The sequence below is a fragment of the Zonotrichia albicollis genome, unplaced genomic scaffold (assembly GCF_047830755.1).
Source record: "Zonotrichia albicollis isolate bZonAlb1 unplaced genomic scaffold, bZonAlb1.hap1 Scaffold_257, whole genome shotgun sequence".
Classification (NCBI taxonomy): domain Eukaryota; kingdom Metazoa; phylum Chordata; class Aves; order Passeriformes; family Passerellidae; genus Zonotrichia; species Zonotrichia albicollis.
The window spans coordinates 3,276,565-3,299,495 of NW_027428429.1; the positions used below are offsets into that span (position 1 = coordinate 3,276,565).

Below are 22,931 nucleotides of genomic sequence, written 5' to 3' on the forward strand. Positions count from 1 at the left end.
CAACCGATGAGGCAATCCAACGCCCCGACCTCTCATTGGCAGCATTGCCGCCTGCCTGCGCTCCCATTGGCTGAGGCCTTTCCGGGACGCTGCAGCCCCGAGTTGGGGGTTTTTTGGCGAGGGGGAACCTTGGGGCGCTGGGCAGGTGGGAGTTCAGGTGAGCCCAGCAATGCGTGCCCAGGTGTGCGGCATCTCAGGGCAGCTAGTGGCGAGCGGTAATGCTGGCCCGATGCTAGGCACCCCCAGAGCCGCTCTGTCCCTGCCCCCCGCAGCCGCACAGGGACTGAAAATGGAACCGAGGATTCCTGCGTGGGGACAAGGACCGGGAGAGGTCCCTCAGCAAATCCAGCACGGACACAACAGACCCGGCCTGGGCACACGGAGGGAATTTATTACTAACCAAATCACAGCAGCACAAGGAGAAGGGAAAGAAATCTCCCAACACCCTCCTGCCCAACACGGATCACCCAGAACAGGGGTCACCAGGGCTCTGCCCAACGGGGGTCACTGGGGATCATGCAGCGCGGATCCTCCCATGGGGGATGGAGCTGGAGCAGCGCACGAAGCTCTTCCCACAATCGGGACACTCGCAGCTTCAGACTCTGGGCTACCACCCTGCTGTCTCAGTCCTGATCAGAATTGATAACTGTGGTCAGAAGGTGCCGTCAAAGGCCCCTGAGGCTGGCAGTGTCCTGCCTGCACCAAGGAGCAGGACCTGGAAGATCTTCTGTCCCTGGAACTGGATTGCCTAAAAGAGCAACTCACCATCTGGTGACTGTCAGAAAACAGTTCTCAAGAAGATTTCTTTCAAATATTTTCCTTCAAAAAATATCCACTGGTCAGGATTATCAACCAAATGGTTTAGAAAAAGAAACCAGAGATGAACTAATAAGTGCTCTACTCTAGCACAGGTAGCAGACCCCATACATTCAGTAACAGACACAGAGCTGATGCACTCTGGGGGAAAATGCATCACCTGCCTGATGGCAGGGCCCTTGGGGAACCTGCAGGTCTGAGGCAGAAAATGGAAAAGGATGAAATGCATTCTTTTCCAGTTCTTTAGACACCCATTTCTCACCTCAGGTTTTGACCTAAAGCAATTCAGTGTGGACTATTGGGATTTGCTCCAGCCCAATTCCTTCGTGTTGGGTCTCAGTTTTCTCTTGCACACCTTGCATGACAGAGGGCTGGTGGCTGCTGTGCTGCTGTTGGAAGGGTCGATGCACCCAGGTGTTTGTGAACGCTGCAGGCAGCAGAGATCTCCTGTCTGGGCTGGCTTTCACTGCCAGGGCCTAAAGCACTGCTTCTTTCTTCTCTGCTCTTTTGTCTCCAGGGCTTTCGGAGCCGTTTCTAAAGGACTCGACAGGGCCACTGGAGGAGAGGTCAGTGCCAACACGCCCAGCACTGCCGGCAGCTCTGCAGGGCTTTCCCCTCTGCTGGGAGCTGTGGCTGCAGCTCTGGGGGCCAGCAGAGCTTTCCTGTCCAGGCTGCTCCTCTGCAGGCAGAGCAGTGTCAGCCTGCAGAGCACAGCTGGGACAGACTTGGTCCTTCTCAAGTGCCCAAGGAATGCAAGGAGGGCAGCGGTGTCTGTCAGAGCAGGACACCCTGGCTTGGTCTTCATATCTGAAAGTGTGAATGCATCAGCTGCTGGAGACTGAGGCCCCATTAATCTTCATCCCAGAACAGGATCTTCAGACAGGAACATTATTTAGCTATTTTTCCATCCTGCCTTTCATCTTCAGAGGGAACATTAAGGCCTATTTAGGGAGAGATCCTGCTTGGGCTCAGTTTGGGGTATTAGTCCAACTTCAGCTGTTCACAGAGGGAGATGGAGAGAAATGAGAAGATGGATGTCCAGAGCAAAGCTCTCTCCTAAATCCTGCAGTTGTGTTTGGGTCTGGTGTCAGTGACAGCCTGTGACAGGGATCACCTGAGCAATGAGTGTGTGTGTCTGCTTTGTTGTGCAATCCCAAACAGAGCAGTTGGATCTGAAATCATGACCAAATCCCATAGAATTGCTAAAGGGTTCCTGGCTGTTTTACTCTGTTTTCACAGAACCAGAATTACCTCCTGCTTGCAAAATGTGTTACAGTAATATTATTACTATTATTATTATTATTATTATTATTAATAATAATAATAATAATAATAATAATAATAGTGTTGAGGCCATTAGAGAAGACTGTAGGTGCAGAGAATGTTGTTAGACCTTTGAGGCTGACAGCTGAGGGACCATTTCTGCAGAGCTTGCAAGGCCAAATGTCTCTGGCATGTGTCCTGTAAGCAGCCCCCAGCTGGCAGAGCAATGGGCTGTGGGAATGGCCCTTGCTGAGCTCTGCTGTCCCATCCCAAGGTAGTTGGGCCCAGCCCGGCTCCGACTCACTCCGTGTTTGCTGTGGCCTCCTGCCACAGACTCCTGCAGTTAAAGGGCTGCAATGTCCCTTCAGGTGGCCATCAAGAAAATGAGTCTCAGAGGGCAGAACAGGGAACGAGCTGTGAATGAGATCCTGCTCCTGAAGGACAAGAAGAACCCCAACATTGTCAACTCTTTGGACAGGTGAGTGCTTCAGCTCTTATCCCGTGCCCGGGCCCTGCGTTACCTTTCCTGGCACCCAGAGTCTGTAGCCTGTTTGGAAAATGCCTGATCCAGCCACATCTTCCCAAAACAACAGCCTGGCAGTTCACTCCCTCCAAGTGCTTTTGTTGCTTTGCTTTGGTTTTTCCTTCAAGTTCCTCCCCATTTGCTGTGTCTTCTAACAAGTGCTGATAAACCACAGCAGAAATTATTTCCCTTGGCTTCTTCTTCCTAGCCCTTTTCCATTGCTACAGTTGCCAGGAAGATCAGGTTCTTGTGTCCAGAAATGCCTCATTTGCCCAGTTTTCACTGGCCTTGCCTGTTTCTGAAGGGACTTTCTGAAAGGTTTTCTGGCTGCTTTTGTCCCAAGTGCTGCACAGCCTCCTCCCCTGGATAACCCTGGCAGTTGTGTTGCCCTGTTCTGCAGGGAATGGTGGAACTGATGAGTTCAGGAGCTGAACCAGCTGGGGCCAAGGGTTGTGGTTCCACATTGATCTGGGCTGTTGCTAAACTGCACTTTTCACCTGCTTGCCATCTAAGGCCTCTTCTTTCTCACAGGTGTCTCCTTCTCCTTTAGACTGTGCAGATTCCAAGGGCTGTGCAGCCTGGCAGGAATGTCTCTCCATCTGATTCTGTCCTCACTGACAAGTGACCTGGAATCAAAACTCCACTCCAGGCTTTTCCATGGGGGAATTGAGCTCTGCATGCTCATCTCCATGCCATTGCTTTCCTCTTCCAGCTTCCTTGTTGATGGAGATCTCTGGCTGGTGATGGAATACATGGATGGAAGAACTTTGCATGACGTTGTCAGACAGACACGCATGGCTGAAGGAGAGATGGCAGCTGTCAGTCGGGAGGTGAGGGATCCTGCTTGTCACTCCATGCCTGGGACACGATGGTCCTTCCAAAGAGGGCGGGAGAACAGGAGTGGCTCCATGCTCAGGGCTTTGTTTCTGTGTTGTTTGTGTGAGGTGGAGAAGAAAGAGCCTCTGCAGTGAACGGCCTGCCAGCATCACTGCACTTCTGCTCTGTTCTTGTTCTCTCTCCTGCTGTTGTGGTACTCTCTGTCTGTTTTGGATTTGATTTGCTGTTCTCAGCTTTGCCTTGAACCGTTTGCCTGGAGCTTGTGTGCACTGCACTCCTGGCCTGTCACAGCAAAGCCGCTGCTGGCACAATTCTGAACTGTCCTTTCTTGTGTGATATATTCCGGCCATTGGTTTTTGCCCTGGTGTTTCTTGTTCTCTCTCAGTGTCTGCAGGGCCTGGATTTCCTCCATTCAGAGCGGGTCATCCACAGGGATCTGAAGAGCTCCAACATCCTCCTGGGCATGGATGGCTCTGTCAGGGAATCAGTAAAAGCCACAGCATGAAAGCTGAGGGTTTCTTGAAGGGTCCAGTTCCATCTTTCCTTGGCTACAGCCCTGAGGGCTTTTCCAGCTGACTTCACTACTGCACTCTCAGACTGAGCGTGGGGAATCTTGGTGCTTGGTTTCCTCATTCCAGCTGCCTTTGACAGGGTTTGTTTCTGTCCTCAGCTGACTTTGGCCTCTGCGCTCAGCTCAGCCCTGAGCAGGAGCAGCGCAGCTCCATGGTGGGCACTGCTCACTGGATGGCCCCAGAAGTTGTGACCAGATCTCCTTATGGCCCCAAGGTGGACATCTGGGCCTTTGGCACTGTGACCATCGGGATGGTGGAAGGAGAACCTCCTTACTTCAGGGAAACGGCGGCCATGGGAAGAGGCAAATTCTGCAGGGGCTGCAGAGGCCTGTGAGCACAGGGGGACGCTGCACTGGGAACAGCAGCTGGAGGTTTCTGCACATGGGAAGGGAATTCCCAGAGGACTTGTGCCTCCACACAGGAGAATATTCCTCAGTCTCCAGCAACAATTTGCTTTAGGCTTTATGTTGTTGCAGCTCTTCTGGCTGTGAGGATGACCTGGAAATATGAAGCAAGTGCATCAGGTCTAATGTTACCTTGCAAGAAAACCCCAAACCAACCCCAAATCCCAGCCCCAAACCCAACAAGATTTCTGCAGGAGCTTCTAAAAGACATTTTGCAAGTTGATCTCCCCCCTGATCCTTCTCACTGGGAAACTCGTCCAAAACCTGAAGATGATTGTTTAACATCCTCATAGTCTAACATGTTTCTTTCCTAGTCCAAGCTACTTTCTCTGTGTCACCAAGCCTGAGCTTTCAGCATCACAAACCTCCTGGTCCTTGCCTGGCAGTTTCTGGGATGGGGCATCAGGAATGCATTTACTTGAGCGTCAGTGGCACTGCAGAGATGCACTTGATGTAAGAATCCTCCAGACAACACTGACTCTGGAAAATGGCCTGTAAAGCTGGTGTCCACATTTGGAGAAGCAAAATGTGTTATTTCTGATGGAGGTTCCTACTAACAGAGTCAGCCAATGCCACTGGCTCTCAAGGCGAGATCATTTGGATGTTGCAGTGGCTGTGGCAGCCCCAGGGTTTGGGTTGTTTGGCTGGCATAGCAAAATGAGCTGTGAGCAGCATCTGTGGCAGGGAGGAAAGTGCCCCTGGAGCTGGGGCTGAGGCCCGGGGTGGATGTGAGCCCGTGTGGGTGTGAAGGGAGCTGGCAGAGCGCTGAGTTTGCTTTCCCTGCAGGCTCGCGCTCGGATCCGGCAGAACGGGAGCCCGCAGCTGCAGCAGCCCCAGCGCCTGTCGGCTCTGCTGCGGGACTGCCTCGAGTGCAGCCTGGAGCCGGACGAGGAGCGGCGCTGGGCTGCCCAGGAGCTGCTGCAGGTGAGGGCCAGGGGCTGCAGGGGAAGCAGCAGCGCCAGGGAGGGGTTTTCTTGTGGGCCCCCCTCCGACAGTCTCCAGTCTGGCTGCGTTCCACACGCAGAGCAAGCAGAATCCTCGCCTGCTGTGGCTGGGCAGGCTCCTTGGGAGCTCATCTGGGCCTGGTGCCCCACAGCGAGCAGGGACATCTTCAAGCAGCTCAGGGGGCCCAGAGCCCTGCCTGACCTGAGCTTGGATAGTTCCAGGGAGGAGGCACCTCCCACATCTCTGGGCACCTTCTGTCAGTGTTTCCCCAGTCTGCTGGTTAAAAAATTCTTCCTTAGATCTAACCTGAGCCTGCTTCCCTCTCCTGAGTTTCAAACCATGTCCCTTTGTCCTGTTGCTACAGAGCCTGTGAGGAACTTGACTCTGGAAAGTAACAGTTTATTTCTTTCCTTTTTATCCTTTGGGCAGCACTCATTTTTATCATCAGCCAAGCCTCTCTCCAGCCTGAACCCTCTGATCACTGCAGCAAAGCAACTGAGGGAGCAGCGGAGGAGATGAAGCCCTTGAGGACAGCTTTCGGTTATAGTAGTCAGGACAACTAGTTAGTTATGGTAGTTAGCACTGGTAGTTTATGGTAGTTAGGACAGCCTGTTTGTTATGGCAGTTGTTTGAATAAAAACTCTCTTAACCCTCCACTGCCTTGCCGTGTCCCTTCCTCCTCCCGCTGTGCCTCAGCTGCCCGGAGCAATGTGAGGGGAGAGCGGGCTCAGCCTGGCCCAGAGCTGAGCCCCAGCAGAGCCCTGGCAGAGCCCAGAGCAGCCTCGGCACCTGCAGAGTCAGCCTGGAAGGAGGCGCTTGGAGCCTTCTCGGCTGCACCCGGCTCTTGGTTACAAACTGGGTGTGCTGGAAAATGCCACCGGCTCTGCACGAGGGCAGAAGGGGCCCGGGGAAGGCCCAAGTGCTCCATGCAAGGGAAAAACCTGCCCTGGCTCTGTTATAAATAACTGGGTAGTGTTGGCTTTTGCTATTATGTATTGACTTCTGCAAAGTATTCTTAATCACAACAATTTTGATAGAGTACAGTTTGTAATCACTTTTAACTTCTTTTGCTCTAGTAAAATTTGTCAGCTTTTTGTGGCCAATGCCCTGGCCCCTGTGTAGCTCATATCCTCAGAACATCATTTGTGGATGATATTTTAGTCTGTGGACAGAATGAAAAACATACATTATAGTTTTGGCTTTTGCAAAATATTACAGTGGATGCCAGATGTTGTCCATTATAATGTTAACTTTTGCAGAAGTAGCTGTACTTGTGCAATAATAATGCTTTTATTTTTGTAAATAACTGACAATAACACTTCAGAAATATTTGTGAAATAGCTAATGTTCATTTCAAGTACTCGTGGAAATAGCTAAAACCCTCTGCATGCTCAGATAACATTTAAGGAAGGGATGTGATGAGGAGCCCTGCCACTGACCCTTCCACTGTCAATAACTGTCACCTGCTGAAATCACAGAACAGGGGCCCTTGTGGGGCAGTGACACACAACCCTCAAAACAGCAATCCACGATTCCTGCACGTGCTCTAAAAAGGCGAGTTGGGGGTCAACCCAACCTAAAGAATTCCTGGAACATGTAAACGAGTTCAAAGAAATGTTTGAATATGTATAGCCATTATGAATATGTATTTGAACAACAAAATGGAAAAACTAGACAAGAAGAGTTGCTGTGGTTAACCGGTGTGCCTCTGGCCATCGCCAAGCACCCAGCGCTGTTACTGGTCTGTCCCTTATTATTCCTTATTAAAGTTTCAAAAATTGTAACGAGTGAGGCTCCTTTCTCACAAAACCCAAGGTGCTCACCCATTGTTCTTCCCCCAAAGCCAGGATTTGTCAATCCTAAACTTCGGACGGAGGAGAAGGAGGCTGCGAGGAAAGGAAAATGCACTGGTGTGGAGTCCCATGGGAGTCTCAATCTCCCACCCATGGAGGACTGGTCCCCAATAAGAAGAGTAGATTTCAAGGTTATGGTGAGAAGCTTGCTTCTCCCATACATCTCTGCAGGCACATGCTGATTTATGGAAAGTTATGTTACCCCAATTGCTTGTTTGCCTAATTACCCTAGTTCAACCCCTGTTACCCATTTGTAGGTTAGTCCTTAGAATGTTCTCCCTCTCTGTCCCTCCACTGGCCCTAATTTACTGCATTCCTCTGCCCCTGTTTCCCCATTAGCTGACCCGACCCTTAACCCCTCCTTTGCACCATTTTCCCCCATATCCATTGGACCCTGACCCTCAGCTCCACTCTCACTACCCCATATAAAAACCCCCTGTGCCCTCAGCTTGCACCCTGTCTTTGTCCCTGGGCCCTGCTCAGCTCTGTGCCCTGTTCCTGTACCAATAAACCCAGTTTGCTGCAGATCATACCCAGACCCATCCTGCCGACTTTGTCAGCTTTATAAAGCAGCCGTGAGCTTCGGGCTCCGGAGTGCCGGACGCTCCAAGGGCCTCGGCAGCTCCAGGACGCTCTAGGCTGGGACAGTTAGGCAGGGCAGGAGGAATCACTGCCCCTTTCCCCTCTCTGCTGCTCCATCTCCCAGCCCAGCATCGCTGCAGGACAGCCTCACTGCCAACGCCATCCTGCCAGGGATGGACTGGGGGGATCTCCTTCCCCTTCCCTCTGCCATGGAGGCAAATCCCATCTTCTCCTTGTCCGCCCTCCTTCCTCTCCTCATTCTGTCCTTCATCCATCCACGTTCCTTTCCCATCTCCTTCCTCCCTTGTTCCTTCTTGTTCCTTCCTCTCCTCCTGCCTTTTCCTTTGCCCTTCTCCCTGTCTCTTCCTCTCCTTGTCCTTCCTCCCCCAGGCACTGAGCTGCGGACAGAGACGAGGGAGAACAAATCCCTGTGACAGAACCTCGTGGAAGAGGCCATTTGGAACGGCTCCACGGTGCAGGAATCCAACGGGGAGGAAAAGGCCCAGAGATCCCACATGAGGAGGGGTTGCAAAAGCAGCCCGGGGAGCTGTGAGGGGGTAAAACCCTCCATGTGCTGGGAAGGGTTTGGCGACTGTGAGAAGAGCTTCACGCAGGGCTCAGCCTATTCCTGGTGCCTCCAAATACACCAGTGGCAGATGCAGAGATCCACGGGGCTGCAGAGATCCCCCTGCAGATCCATGGGGATGCAGAGATCCCCCTGCAGTCCCCGGAGCAGCCATGCTGAGCACGGCGATGCCTGAGAGGAGGCTCTGACCCCGTGGGCAGAGGGCCCCGCTGGAGCAGCCTGTCCTGGCAGGACTGACCCCGGGGCACAGTGACCCACGCTGCAGCACTTGGAGGGGGCTGTGCCCCGTGGGATGGACTCAGCTTGGAGAAGTCTCCGGTGGGAGAGAGCCCAGGGTGCAGCAGGGGAACGACTCCTGTCTCTGAGCAGAGGGAGAAGCCCCGGGGCATGAACTGAGCCCGGCCCCATTCCCTGTCTGCAGCACTGCCGGGGTAGGAGGTGCAGCTGGAAGGAGGGAGGCGTGGGGGAAAGAGGGATTTAAGGGTCTTCACTTACTCCTCACTATCCTGCTTTAAGTTTTTGGAGTTTTCCGCCAGAAATCTCTCCCCTCCCCCACTCATCCACAGGGGTTTGGGGCGGTTTTCCCTTTTTGGGGGAAACCAAAGCGATGCACTAATGCTCCTAATTAGGGGTAGGAGAAGTGAGGCTCCAGGGCTTCCTACTGAGCCAGAGCCACCGGAGCCGCAGTGCCGGGAAAGCCGTGCCGGGAGCTGCGGAGAAGTTTCTTTGTGTTTTCAGCTCAATTCCCCTCGGGCCCGGGCCCGTTCCAGGGCTGTTCCTCAGCTCCGGCTCTGCCCTCACGCAGACCAGGGGGCCCAGAGAGCGCGGGGCGGGGCTGTGCCGTGTGCAGAGCCCGCCCCTGGCTGGGATTGGGCGATGGTGCCGTCAGTCGTGGTTGTGGCGCGCTGATTGGTGGGAGCGGGGCGGAGCAGGGCCCCGGTGGCGGGCTGAGGGCGGCCGTGGCTGGACAGCGGAGCCCTTGTCAGGGGGCGTGTGTGCGGTTCCGCGAGTGGCGGCAGCGGCCGGAGCGCGGTGAGGCGGCGGCGGAGCTCGGAGGCGGCCGCAGCGCAGGTGGGAGCCGCGCTGGGTTGTGCGGGGGCTCGGGGCTGGCTGCGGGCCTCGGGGGCGGTAGGGGGCTCGGGCGGGTTCGTTGTGCCGTGTCCGGCCCGTGTTGCCGCTGGCGTGAGGGCGCTGCGGGAGCGGCTGCCCGCGGTCTCCTTGCGGCCGCTGCCTCGGCAGGAGCCGCTGCCGGAGCAGGGCTGGCTCGGCCCGGTTGCTGTGGCTGGGACAGAGGGGGCTGCCCCGTGCCCGGAGCTGTGCAGGAAATTCCCGTGGCCGGAGGTTTCTGTGCCCAGAGGAGACAGAGGAGTCCTGTAAAAGTGACTTTATTGCTGAGCACAGGGAGAGACCGTGGGGCATTTGCCATGCGCTCTCTGCCATTGTTGTAGTTCGCAGCCTCCTTTTTGTCCTCATTTTCCCGGCCTCATCTCCCTCTCCCTTTGCCCACTGGCTGAGGTGCTTGGAAGGTTCAGACCTCCCGATCTGCCAACTGCACGTCCTCGTTAATGTGCACCCCCACTTTTGTAAAACTGCCGATATTCATGGCTCTGTAAAATCCTTGTTCTTCTGGAAGTTCAGGAATTTAGCGGGACTTTCTGTGAGCAGCAATCCATGTTAATTAGTAACATTTATTGAAGCTGGTGGTTTCGCCCATTACTTCCTTATCTACGAGTCCCTGGCCCGTCGCTCACCTGGTGAATGAGCTGCAGTCTCAAGGTGTGGAGCATGGTAACTAGATGAGAGTTGCTATAGCACATCAGAGGAGAAACAGCATTCGTTTAACCCATGGTCTGCCGGGGAGCCACAAAACCGTGTCCCATTCCCATTCTTTCCGCATTTGAATCCGTACATGAGCTGCTTTCCTATTTCCTTTGTTATCTGTTTCACCACTTTTCCTTTGTCATCTATTTGCCAACAGCAGTTTGTGTCATGTAATTTTCCACAAACTCCTCCTTTTTCTGCTAACAGATGATCTGATCCCATCCCATGGTTAAGTGTACTGTTCCTCATTTCAGTGGATTGGTCGGCAGGAAGGTCAGGAGCTGGAGCTGTCTGGTTGGTTATTAATTCGAGGACAGCTTGTAATCTAATGATGCCATTGAAATGAGAAATGGGTTCTGTGGCTCCTGATATGAATTGGTTCGGGTTCCCAGGGCCTGGTCCATGGTGTTGTAGGATTTGTTCTGGTAGCCTTTCAGCTTTTCCCCATTTTTGGCCGCTCTCTCCTGCCAGGGCTGCATCAATTGACTGCTTTTGTCTAACTAAATCATAAAATCCTTGGATTCCCAACTGATTTCCTTGAATTTTTGGTAGCAAAAAATCCCCAATGCTCTAATATACCCTATATAACACAGACAGTGACAGCACATGTTGGAGTGGGCAGAGGGCTGATTCCCCTCCATTTATTTATAGTGAAGTTTTCCCAACATTCTCCATGTGCTGTTTCCCTTTGCAGCTTCACCCGTTTGTGTTGCAGGGTCAGATATCCTCCCCCTGGGCTCTGCCTTGAGCTGTGCAAATTCCATCAGTGCCAGCAGGCAGAGCTTGGGGTGAGGGGCAGAGGGAATCAGCCCAATTCCTGCCCCAGGCAAGAGACCCAGGTGCATTGTCCACACTTTGCCCAGCAGTGTTCATTTGCATTTCTAAAGCTCCTCTGCAGGCTGTCTGGAATGGAGCTTCTCTTCCAGGGCAGCCATCTGGTGAGTCACATGTGCCCCACCAGAATCTGCTTTTTCAAAATAAATTATTAACTGTTTACCAGTTAAAAGTATAATGGTTAAAGTTCTTCAATTTTGCAAAATGCGACATAAAGGCGAACATGGAAAAACCCAGACCCAAACTTGATTCTCACACTTCTGTCCCAAACCTTCCTAAAAATGTAAAGTGGGAATATTACGCAAAATTTTTCTCATATCGTTATTTTGTCGCTGAAAGAATCTCTTTAGTGTTAGAGAGTCAAGGCATTCCTTGGTTCTGGCCTGCATGTGCAACAGAAGTAAATTCTTTCACAAATAGCTCAGCTGTGCGGAGAAAATCATTCCATGCCATGTGAGTTTTACTTGTTTTATCCTAGACTTTAGGTAGTGTGAACCAATCTAAATCCACTGCCTTAATGTTCATTGCTTCCAAGCTGTGTAAGTTTTTAGTATTTGGTTTCCTGTTGGACCCGGATTTCTTCCCCTCTGATGTGAATTCGGTCTCCACACTCCTGGATTTCCTTCTCAGCCTTTTCCAACCCAGGTGTCTCCAGCTCTGCCTGGGGCAGTGTCTGGGGTAGCTGTTGGTTGCTGTTTGCTGCTGGGCAACCTTGATGTTTTGTGGCTGGTCGTTATATCTGTGGGTATCTTTTGGGCTGTTCCCAGTCTGTTCAGATGTTAAACTCATCTCCATTGAGTGGTGTAACACCCCTTAAAAAAAACCTTTAAAATTCCTTTCCCCAAGGCAAAGACAAACCAAGCCTGAGCAGAGAAATAAGGTTTAAAAGAACCGAAATCGGTACATTTTGCAGCAGTGCAATGGCAGGCAGCCCAGAGTGTGGGTGTCAGTGAGCCCCAGAGTGGAATTGTGCCCTGGTGTTCCCCAGCAGCTGTGGCAGTGCAGGCCCAGGCAGCGCTGAAGCTGCAGCAGTGGCAGCAAGGCTTGGCCCCAGTGGCTGGAGATGGCAGAGGAGGGTGGCCAGGATTGCAGAGGATTCCAGCCGAGGATCTGTGGGCAGGCACAGGGGCTTGGCCCGCTGTGGAGCCCTGGCTGCTGCTGCGTTGCCTTCAGGGCAGGCTCAGGGGCGGCCTCCCATCCTCCTGCTGCGGGCGGGAAGTGCAAATCTCTGGGGCTTCAGAGCCCTCGAGGCCAGGCTGAGGGGTCCCCCTGTGTTGAGCTGTGCTGGCAGCTGTTTGTGGCCTCAGGGACACTTGGCATGGGCCCCTTGGCCACCAGTGGTGCTGCTTTGCACTCCTTAGGCAGGAGCCGATGTCCTGGCTGGGTGTTGGCAGCAGCAAAGTGCCAGGGCAGGCTGTGTGCCAGCCCAGCTTGCTGTGGGAGAATATGCCTTGATATCTGCTCCAGTGGTTGCTGAAGCAGTGAGAATTGCTTTTGCCCCCCTGTTAGGTGCCATGGTGTCAGCAGAAGATATTGAAGCCTTCCTGCTCAGGGCATTTCAGTGCCAGGCTCTCACAAGCACCCACAGCTCCGTAGGTTGAGCTGAGCATGGGGCGGTGACCTGCGCTGTGTCTGATTCCCCTTCCTTAATAACAGCCTGTCTTGTAGCTCTTTTCCCTTCTGCTGCCCTTGCAGAGCCATCCACAAACACGTTTTCTCCCTCAGGCCAGGGAATGTCCCATCATCAATCTGTACCAGCCTGGGTCTGGAGCTCTGTCCCTTGAGTGCAGTCCTGGGTTCCTTGCCAGCCCCTCTCCAGGCTGTTCAAACAGGAGGCTGGGTTAAACCCTTGCCCTGTCCTCAGTTCTGAATCCTCCTGTGCCACTGAACAAGTTTCATACTGTAATAATCGAGCCCTGCTCACCCAAGTAGAGGCTTTTTGGTTGTCAGATCTTTAACTTGATGCCAGACTTGAACTGTAGGAGATCCTATATAGAGTTGAATATTTTAGCACAAGAATTCCTTCGGCAAGACCCTGTTTAACATCCACCTATAATTCAAATTCTTTTTCTCTGTCTGGAAGGCCCAGGCCAGCCGCCTCAGTTAATCTTTGTTTTAACACTTCAAAATTCTGTGTTTCCTTCTCTTGTCCATCCATCCCGTTTGTTGACTGGCAGGATAGGAGTGTTGTAGGGAGACATCCTTGGCTCCAAAAGCCCTGCCTTTAACGGGGGCTCAATACCGGGCTGTGAGCCCTTCCTTCCCTCTCTTGGAACAGGGTATTGGTTTTGGAAACCACCTGTCCTGGTTGCTTTAAAGGAATTTGTAGAGGCTCCATATCTAATTTTCCCTATTTCCCTGGGACTGCCCCGCTTTGGGGTTCACTTCAGCATAGGCCTTGTCAATCTTTTCACTCAGAGGTAGTAAACAACTAGCCTCTGTATCCCCTTTTACAGTATTAAAATCCAGCTCACAAATTCCTTCCTAGTTAATTACAACCACAGGAGGAAGAAAAAGCAATTCATTTAATTCAAACCGATCCACCACAGCATCTAATAATGGTTGAACGAATCATATCTGCTCATCTTTCCCACTCATTCCCTTAAAAATTAAAACATTCCTTTACTAATTTCCCCCTTAGGTCTAAAATTCAGAGTGCATTGAGAGGCCCCTGTGTCCATCAGGAAATGCCTCCTCTCAATGCAGACCCACCCTGAATGTTCTCAAGGGCTGCAGTGTGGAGGATCCCTGGTGTGATGGGAGCTGTGACAGCCCTGCCAATCCGTGTCCATCAAGGGGTGGACTTGCTGGTGCTGAGGGTGCTGCTGTCTGTGCTTGCAGTGTCCTTGTGCCCTGCAGCTGGAGCCCTGGTTCCTTGCCAGGGGCTGTTTGGGTGGGTTCTCCCCTGCCGAGGAGGGCAATGCCTCTGCCAGGTGCTTATGGCCGAGCCGTGCCCTGGGTGCTGGGGCCCCCTTGGGCCCTGGGCTTGATCCCTCAGGGGCTGTAGGAACTGTGCCCTGGCCTTTGCCTTCAGCTTGGCCTTTTGCTGCTCCCTTCTTGCATTCACCTGCTGTGCCTTTGTGCCCAAGTGCTGCAGGGCCTTCTAGTGCCCCTCCTGCAGCCCCCTCAGTGCCTGTGGGTGCTTGTCTTGCTTTACAAGAGAGGTCTCTGCTCGGGAAGGCAGAAAAAGCCTCTCTTGGAATGGAGAATGCAAACCCCTCCCTCTTAATTTTTAGACTAGTGAAACTCAAGGGGTCTGAGGCAAAGATATGGGAATAGGAATACCAGTTCTTTACTAGTGTGTATAATAAAGCAAACAAACACCAACAGCTGTGGCACTGACAGCAAACAGAGCCCGGAGCCAGTCCCGGCCTTTGGGCTGCGGCGCTTTCCCCTTGGGTGCAGTTCCGGGCACGGCCGGCAGGGGCGCTGGTGGCTCCCGCGGGGCGGGGCAGCGCATCCCTCCCATGGGAACCTCTCTGAACGGAAATAGAGCAATCCCTTCATCTGACTCTTTCACTTTTTTACCTTCTATGGCCTTTCTCCCGTGTTTTGGGAATGAATTTGGAGAGGGCTGCCTTTTAACTGAGCTCCTAGTGTTTGGATAAGCTGCTCCCTCTAGAGAGAGATAGAGTTTCCCTGAACAGCCGGAGCTGTGGTTACCACGGGGACGTAACTCAGAGCAGGACGGGGTCAGGGGAGGATATCCCGCCGAGGCTCGGTGGGAGTGTGGGCAGGGTCTGCTGCCGGAATCGGCAGAGGGGGATCTTCCCGTGGAGGCCGAGGCGGAGCGTGGGCAGCCCCCCCATGGCTGATAGCGGCTGATCCGGCAGCTGCCGGCAGAGCAAAGGCAGGTGGGAGAGCCCGGCAGCAGCGGCGGTGCCCAGCGCAGGTGACACGGGCAGGGCAGTCGGGGATGGGATGGCTGGGACCCCCCCTGGATGCGGTGGGCGCGGTGACCTCGGAGCAGGCGGCAGGACAGAGCAACCCCCATCTTGCCCAGCATGGGCGGCAGAGCGGCCGCGGGCCAGGCAGTGGGAGCAGGGCACACAAATTGAGCGAGAGCGCCGGGGCGGGTGGAGCTGCCCTGGGCAGTGAGGCCGCACCTGGGATGGAAAGCGGGGCAGGCGGAGCTGAGGCGGGCAGCGAGCCGGACCCGGGACAGGCGCCTGGGCCGCGAACGGAGGGGGCAAGAGCTGCAGAGGATCCCACTCTCTTTGTGATTTTTCCTCTTATTCCCTTCCATTTCCCCTTTTTTTTTTTCTTGTTTTTTCTCGAGTATTTCTGATACTTTAAAGATTTTTATTCTCCTAAAATCTCCTGTCTAACATATGGCATATTCTCTTTTCTTCTCGATTGAACAGGATTACTTTACATATAAATCCACAGCCTAACAAATCTAAATTTCTTCTTGGATACTTTGAAATGGTGGACGAGCTAACTCTCGACCTCCTAGTGTGGTTTTTCTCAACAACTTTTACTTATTCTTTGGCAAATTAGGCCTCTTTCAGTTACTTGCTTTGCTACTCCAAAAATCCCAGTGCATGCATAGCTCCTTATAAAATGATCACAGAAAGCTTGAGTTCCCCAGTGGGTTTTCTGATGCATGTCTTCTAATATTTTCCTAGTAAGCACATTTTATTAAGTAATTGTCTTCCATCAAGAAGTTTCCATTTCCCTGATTTATCTTGTTCACTTCCTGTCTTGTTTAAGTAATTTTTCTCGGCTTCCCTAAACTTTGGAATTTCCATGTTTTCCTCGTTTACTGTTAATATTAACATAACTCATTCAGCTCCATTTTCTGCTGCATCCTTAGCTTTGTGATTTGCCAAATTATTTCTTCCTCTTTCTGGGGTCTTTCCCTTTTGGAGTTCCATAATATGTACTATAGCTATCTCTTTTAGGTGATTGTAATGCCTCTAAAATAAGTTCCTCATGTACTAGTCCTTTTCTTCTTGAATTAAGTAATCTTTCTCCTTTCCAAATTTTTTATAGGTATGTACTACTCTAAAGGCATACCTTGAATCAGTATATATAGTTCCTTTATTTTGTGTTAAATATTCTAGTGTTCTTTTTAAAGTATATAATTCACAAGTTTGAGCTTACTAGTTTAAGGTTAATTTCCCTTTTTCCATAGTTTGCATCTTTTTCCCGTCCATTACTACATACCCTGTATTTTCTCCTTTTGTCAGGAGGTGTATCTCTGTTAGCTAACATAACTCCCAAAGGACTAATTTTTTTTCTTTTTTGTCCCCTGTATCCACCTTACTGGTTTTCTGTCTCATTTTTCAAGATCTTCTCTATTCATCTTTTGCCTCTGTTTCTGTTTCTCTGTTTCTGTCTTTCCCACCCTCAGGACACAGAGTGGATCCCTGTTGACAGAGAATCGCGGGTCCCTGTGGCTCCCCCTCGCCTTGGGGTGGCCTCTGGGTCTCAGTATCTCCGGGCCTCCTGGGAGGGCCCTGACTCTGCTGCCTCCGGTGCCGTTCCCCTGTGGGGCTGATTTGTGTGTCACTCACACTCTTTAGCCACGGCCCCCTCACACGCCCTGGGGACAATGGCCCGTTTGCAGGTCACCTGTACCTTATGCCACAGCCCCCACACGCCCAGGAGAACAATGGCTTATTTGTGGGTCACACACTCCTCTTTCCACAGCCCCCCTTCCCACCCGCCCGGGAAGCTGAGGCTGATTTTGTGTGTGACTCACTCTCACACACAACAAGACAACAATAAGGTACCTTTTGTTATAAATTATCAAATCGAGAGCCAAACTTATAAGAAAATTTAGCAAAGATTTATTAATTTGTCTGCAAGACTGAAGTTCGGTCATCTACACTACCACAGCCAAGGGTCAGCGTCGAGCCCGGGTTCGGTGCTGGGTGAACACGGATCTGACCTGCGAATGTCAGAGTCTCGCCCTGTTCACAAATGCTGCCTGACACGGCAGCGAGTTCTTTTACAGTTTATTCTGCTCGAGGCAGAGATGACCGAATGTTCTTTGTGTCTCTTCCCATGCATAACCTTGGCTTTACCTGTGCAGAGGTGGACAAAGACTCAGTCCCGGTGTCTGATGTTGTCAGTAGACTCCGGGGAAGTCAGCATTCACATGCATCAGGGTGGGGCTGTGCATCATTGTGGTAGCTGTAATCGACGAGGCGTTAATCACTCTTGGCTGGTGACCCGGGGAAGCCAGCGATTATCGCCCTGGAAGCTTCTGTTCTTTCATTAAAAACCCCGATGTTTATCTCAACCAACTCCAGGAACTGGATGTATATGAATAAGACACTGCTCCTGGCCAGGATGGTCAAAAGACATAATGTGGATTTTACAATAATTTATACATTAGTAGCATGAATTATCTCTACCATATGCTACACTTTCACATTACCTATTACAAGTTTAGGTGTTTCTGGCCAGTCCTGGTGCTCTTGGATATCCCTCAAGCCAGCTGTGCTGTCCAATCCCAGATGTTCTTGAGCATATCCTCAATCCGGCAGAATTTTGCACAACCGTGGATGCTCTTGGAATGTTAATTTCTCAACCCAGCAGGTTTTAATTCTGGATGCTCTTGGACTCTCTTATCCCTGAAACCAACAGAATTTTTAGGGTTCCCTTTTGTCGCGTTTCCTAGTGGATTGGGCTCGGAAACTCCTCTGCTCCCTTGCTCCGAGGGGTCCAGCCCCTCTCTGAGACCCAGTCCCAGTTACCCCGGGGGATTCTCTCACTCCTCTTCTCACTCGCTGTGTCTCTTTACTGGCTGCTTCCCTCGAGGAAAGTTGGAAACGCAGCATGGGAGACTCCAGCACTCACTTGGCAGTCTGGGACAACCAGCCCTTGTCTCATTCACAGCCCAAAGCAGAGAATGAGGGGAGAAGGGAGCCCGGGAGCCCAAAGAGCCCCGGCATCCCAAAATGGGGAGAGCGAAGCATGGGGAGCTTTTGGCATTGCTGGGACTGCCAGCAGCCTGGGCAAGGTGGGCACCGAGGAGAAGGGGACCCCCAATCCAAGCGTGACCCCAGCAGCTGGGACAGGGGGGAACTGCCTGAACACCAGAGAGGAGGGACCGGGGACAGGGAACCTTTGGGAGGCATTTTCAGGGCTGAATCTGGGTGTTTGGGAGGTTTTTCTGGAGCCCAGATGGCCAATGACTTGTAGAGATGGACTTGGGCAGAGGGACCTTCAAACTGAATGTGTTTTTGGGAAGATGAAACAGGAAAGCCTTACAAATACGATTGTCTGGCAAAAGATTTTGTGAACATAAAATGTGTAAGGAAGATTGAAATGAAAGCATGCTCTGAGATTCCTCAGTTAGTGAACAACTGGAAAACAATGGTGTGGCCCAACTGAAGGTAATCCCCTTTTGATGAAACAATTCCCTCTGCTTGCAGACAGATCCAAGGGTCAGAGCAGAGCCCACTAGCTCAATAGAAGGGACCCAAAGAGGAGTTTTTAGAGTTTAAAATGTAACATAGTATGGTGATGTAATGATTTTTACAGGCTGTATGTAAATGCTCTAGTATTTGTATCTTGTACTAGATTGGTTAGTGAGAAATAGAACATTCAACACAGAAGAAGATTTAGTGTATTGTAACAGGAACCTTACACTCTTACGCTCTTCTCCTCTTACTCTCTTACCCTCTCATCCTCTCTACCCCTCTCTTCTCTCGGGCCTGCTCCGAGCTGTGCCTGGCAGCTCCCAGCAGGGCCCTGCACCCAGGCTCTTTGCAATAACCCGCAAGTTCCACGCCCTGGCTGCAGAGCTCTCTCGTCTCCGTCCGTCCCGACCGTCCTACCCCCCGACACTCCTACAAACGCTCTCATCCCTTGTTTTCCCCAAACCAGGATTGCCCATTGCCAACCCCAGGGAGGCTGCGAGGAAGAGGAAGATGCCCCGGGACACTGAGGCAGGTGAGGAGGAAGTCAGTGCCCCTTTCCCCTCTGTGCTGCTCCATCTCCCAGCCCAGCACGGCCCCGGCTGCAGCTCAGCCCTGGGGCATCTCCTTGCCCTTGCCTGTGGCACGGAGGCAAATCCCATCCTGTCCTTGTCCTTCCTCCCCCAGAGCAGGAGCTGAGCATGGAGAGCAGGGAGGACAAATGCCCGCGGCAGAACCTGGTGGAAGAGGCCGTTTTGAGCGGCTCCACGGCGCAGGAAGCCAACAGGGAGGAAAAGTCCCGGAGATGCCGCACGAGGAGGGGCTGCAAACGCAGCCGGCGGGGATCTGAGGGGGAAAGAGCCAGCCTGGGCCGGGAAGGCGGCCGGAGACGGAGCCAGAGCTCGGAGCTGGTGCTCCGTGAGCAGCTCCATGATGGGGAGAAGCCCCACACGTGCGAGGAGTGTGGGAGGAGCTTCAGGTGGAACTCCAACCTGATCAGACACCAGAGGATCCACACTGGGGAGAAGCCCTACGAGTGTGGGGAGTGTGGGAAGAGCTTCAGCCAGAGCTCCCACCTGATCAGGCATCAGAGGACCCACACTGGGGAGAGGCCATCCAGGTGCTCCAAGTGTGGGATGTGCTTCAGTCAGAGCTCCAGCCTGATCACGCACCAGAGGAGCCACACTGGGGAGAGGCCCTACGAGTGTTCCAAGTGTGGGAAGGGGTTTAAAACCAGGTCCATTCTTCTCCGGCACTATCAGAGTCACAGAGAGGAGAGGCCCTTCCAATGCCCCGACTGTGGGAAAGGATTCCTGTGCAACTCCCACCTCATCACCCACTGGCGCATCCACACCGGGGAGAGGCCGTACGAGTGTGATAAATGCAGGAAGAGGTTTCAGACCAGCTCCCATCTCCTCCTGCATTATCGGATTCACAGAGAGCAGAGGCCCTTCCGCTGCCCTGACTGCGGGAAGGGATTCAAGCGCAACTCCGACCTCGTCACCCACCGGCGCATCCACACTGGGGAGAGGCCCTACGAGTGTCCCCAGTGTGGGAAGAGCTTCTCACAGAGCTCTAACTTGACCCGACACCAATGGAGGCAGCACTAAGGGAAGCCCTGCGAGTGCCCCGAGTGCGGGCAGAGCTTCGTGCGCTGCTCCAGCTCCATCCCCCACTGGAGGAGGCACTTTGGGCACAGCCCTGGTCACTCACATTCCCTGTGATCCATGTTGGGAACACACCTGGCTGCTTCGCCTTTTGGTTTGGCCTCTGCTTCACCTTCATCCTTTAAAAACACCCAAAACTGGGTTAAATGAAGGAAATTGATCAAATAGATAGATCTGAAGTTCCATAATTGCTGAGTTGTTTTAGAGGGAATTTAGGATTTGGGGACACGTTCTGTGTGGAGTGCTGCTGTTGCTAAGAGGCAGGAATTTGATCTCACCCTTCTTGTGTTGCTAAGAACTCCTCCCCTGACCCCAACCCCAACTCCACCCTTGGGATACCCTATAAAAACTCCACGGCTCTGCCTTTGCCCTGTCTTTGGGGGATAAGAAATGGATTCCCAAAGGATCAGCCCTTTTTCCACTGGATTACAAAGGATCAGCCTCATTCTCTACTGGATTCCTAGAGGATCAAGCTTTTCCCACTGGATTCACAGAGGATCAGCGCTTTTCCACTGAATTCCGAAAGGATCAGCTCTTTTTCTACTGGGTTCTCCGGGGATCAGCCCGTTTCACATGGATTCCAAGAGGATCAGCCTTTTTCACTGGATTCCCGGAGAATTCTCACACTGTCATTGTTGTTTTTTTGTTTTTACTACTGCATTTGTATTTTTAATTTTTCCTAATAAAGAACTGTTCTCTCTACTCCCATATCTTTTCCTGAGAGCCCCTTAATTTCAAATTCTTCTTCTTCTTCTTCTTCTTCTTACTATTATTATTACTATTATTATTACTATTATTGTTTTTATTACTATTCATCAATGGGAGGGGGTGTATATTTTCCATTCCAGTGGAGGCTCCTGAAATGGGGAGACACCCCCAAGGTCGGGCCATGTAAAATAGTTCCGGAAATATGTAGATTAGTTTTTGGATATGCCTGAGGGTCTATGAATATGCAACAGACTGATGTAATTAAAACCAGAATAATTAAGGGATGTCCCCGAAAATAACTGGGGGGTCTTGGTGGCCATAACAACCTTTGCTCGAAGGTCCTCTCTCCCCTTACATCAGCTTGTTGCCTCTTCATCGACTTTTTGTGTATCCATAAACTACTTCACATATTCCAGGAACAAAATTGGCTTCATCTGGTTTGGGGGTCCCATCCCCCTCCCAGGTAAATTTGGAGTGTCCTCTCCCCCTCCCAGCTCAGTTTTGGGATCCCATACCCCTCCAAGCTTTATTTGGGGGTCCCATTCCCCTCCCACCTCAATTTGGAGGTCCCATTCCGCTCCCAGCTCAGTTTTGGGGTCCCACCCTCCCTCTTTTCCCTGCTCTCTCCTTTCCGATCATTCCCCCAATCCCCTCCCCCGTGTTTGGTTTTGGGGGCTCCAGGCCCCTCCTGCTCCGTTTTAGGGTCCCGACCCCATTTTGGATTAATTTGGGGTCCCCAGCCCATCCCCAGGGTCACCTTCCCCCCCTCCCCAAATTCCGCTCCTGGCAACTGATGAGTCATCAGCGAGACACGCTCTGATTGGCTGGAAATTACCCCGCGCGGTCTGTGATTATTTACCGCAGTGAGAGGCCTTGTTCTGTGGCTGGCAAGTTATGAGTCAGAGTCGGGCAGGGCGCTGATTGGCTGAAAATCGCTGAGCGGGGCCAGCGCTCTGAGTTTGTGCCCAGCAAATGGATCGTCATCAGTGCCGCGTGTTCTGATTGGTCGCGATCTGTTTTAGGGTGGGGACCGAAAGAACTGGTGTTTCTTGGGGTTTCTTTGGGTTTATTTAGGGTTTGTTTGTGGTTATTTATGGACTCTTTAGGGTTTTCCTTGGGTTTTACTTGGTTTATTTCTGTTTATTTGGGGTTATTTGGAATTATTTGTGTTTGTTTGGAAGTTTTTGGGTTTATTTGGGCTTATTTGGAATTATTTGGGCTTCTTGGAAGTTATGTTGGTGTATATGGGATTTTTCTCGGTGTACTTGAAATCATTCGGGGGTTTTTGGGTTTAATTTGGTTTTCTTTGTTCGTTTTTTGGGGGTTATTTGGATTTGCTTGGGGTTATTTGGGGCATTTTCAGGTATTTGGGAATTTTGGGGGGTTCTTTGGGGTTTATTTCGAGTATTTGGGGGTTATTTACGTTATTTGGGGTCATGTGGGGTCAAAAAATCCGGGAATGTTTCTCCTGCAAAAATCGGAAATTTTTCCTTAAAAATCTTAAAGTTTTTCTCCAAAGAACCAGGAATGTCCCTTAAAAGTCCCGGACTTTTCCCAGCCAATAGCAGCGTGCCCCGCCCCAAACCAACCAATCACCGTGGGTCTCCCCTCAGGAACACCGGCCTCCCCGTGCGCCTGATCCAGCCAGTCACCGCACGGCTCTCACGCGGCGAACCAACCAATCACTGCACGCACCCCACAGCTACTCCCGCCTCTCTTGAGCTGAACCAACCAATCACCGCGCGTTGCCCCTCGGCAACTCCTGCCTTCTTTGCCCCATGCAGCCAAACACCATGCACCGCCCCGCCCCCCCATGTCAGTCACCGTGCCCTCTACGAAACCAACCAATCACCGGGCGTCTCCCCGCTGCAACTCCCGCACTCCCTGCGCCGCTCTAGCCAATCAGAGCCGAGCCTGAAGCAGCGCCTCCTGACCCCGGGGCCGGGCATGGAGCGGGCGCCCTCTCCCCCCCCGCCCCTCGGGACCCCCTCAGGGACCCCCGGGAGCCGCCCCGGGCTCGGGCGGGTCCTGCGGGAGGCACTGGAGAGAGCGGGGGAGGCGCTGGGAGAGGACGGGGGCGTCCGGCAGCTGCTGAGGAGGCGCAGGGACAGGTGAGGGGTCCTGGAGGGGTCGTGAGGGGAATTTGG

At 52.3% G+C, this 22,931-nt stretch overlaps 1 protein-coding gene across 1 annotated transcript in view; it reads left to right on the top strand.

Moving 5' to 3' along the window:
• LOC113460769 (uncharacterized) overlaps window positions 1–20,695 on the top strand; it is a 1,042,778-nt gene extending 1,022,083 nt beyond the window's left edge. The window contains exon 4 of the mRNA XM_074534170.1: window positions 19,331–20,695. Coding sequence (XP_074390271.1) covers window positions 19,331–20,019 — 689 coding nt within the window. The 3' untranslated portion in view covers window positions 20,020–20,695. The remainder of the gene's footprint in view (window positions 1–19,330) is intronic.
• Window positions 20,696–22,931: the final 2,236 nt, after the last annotated feature.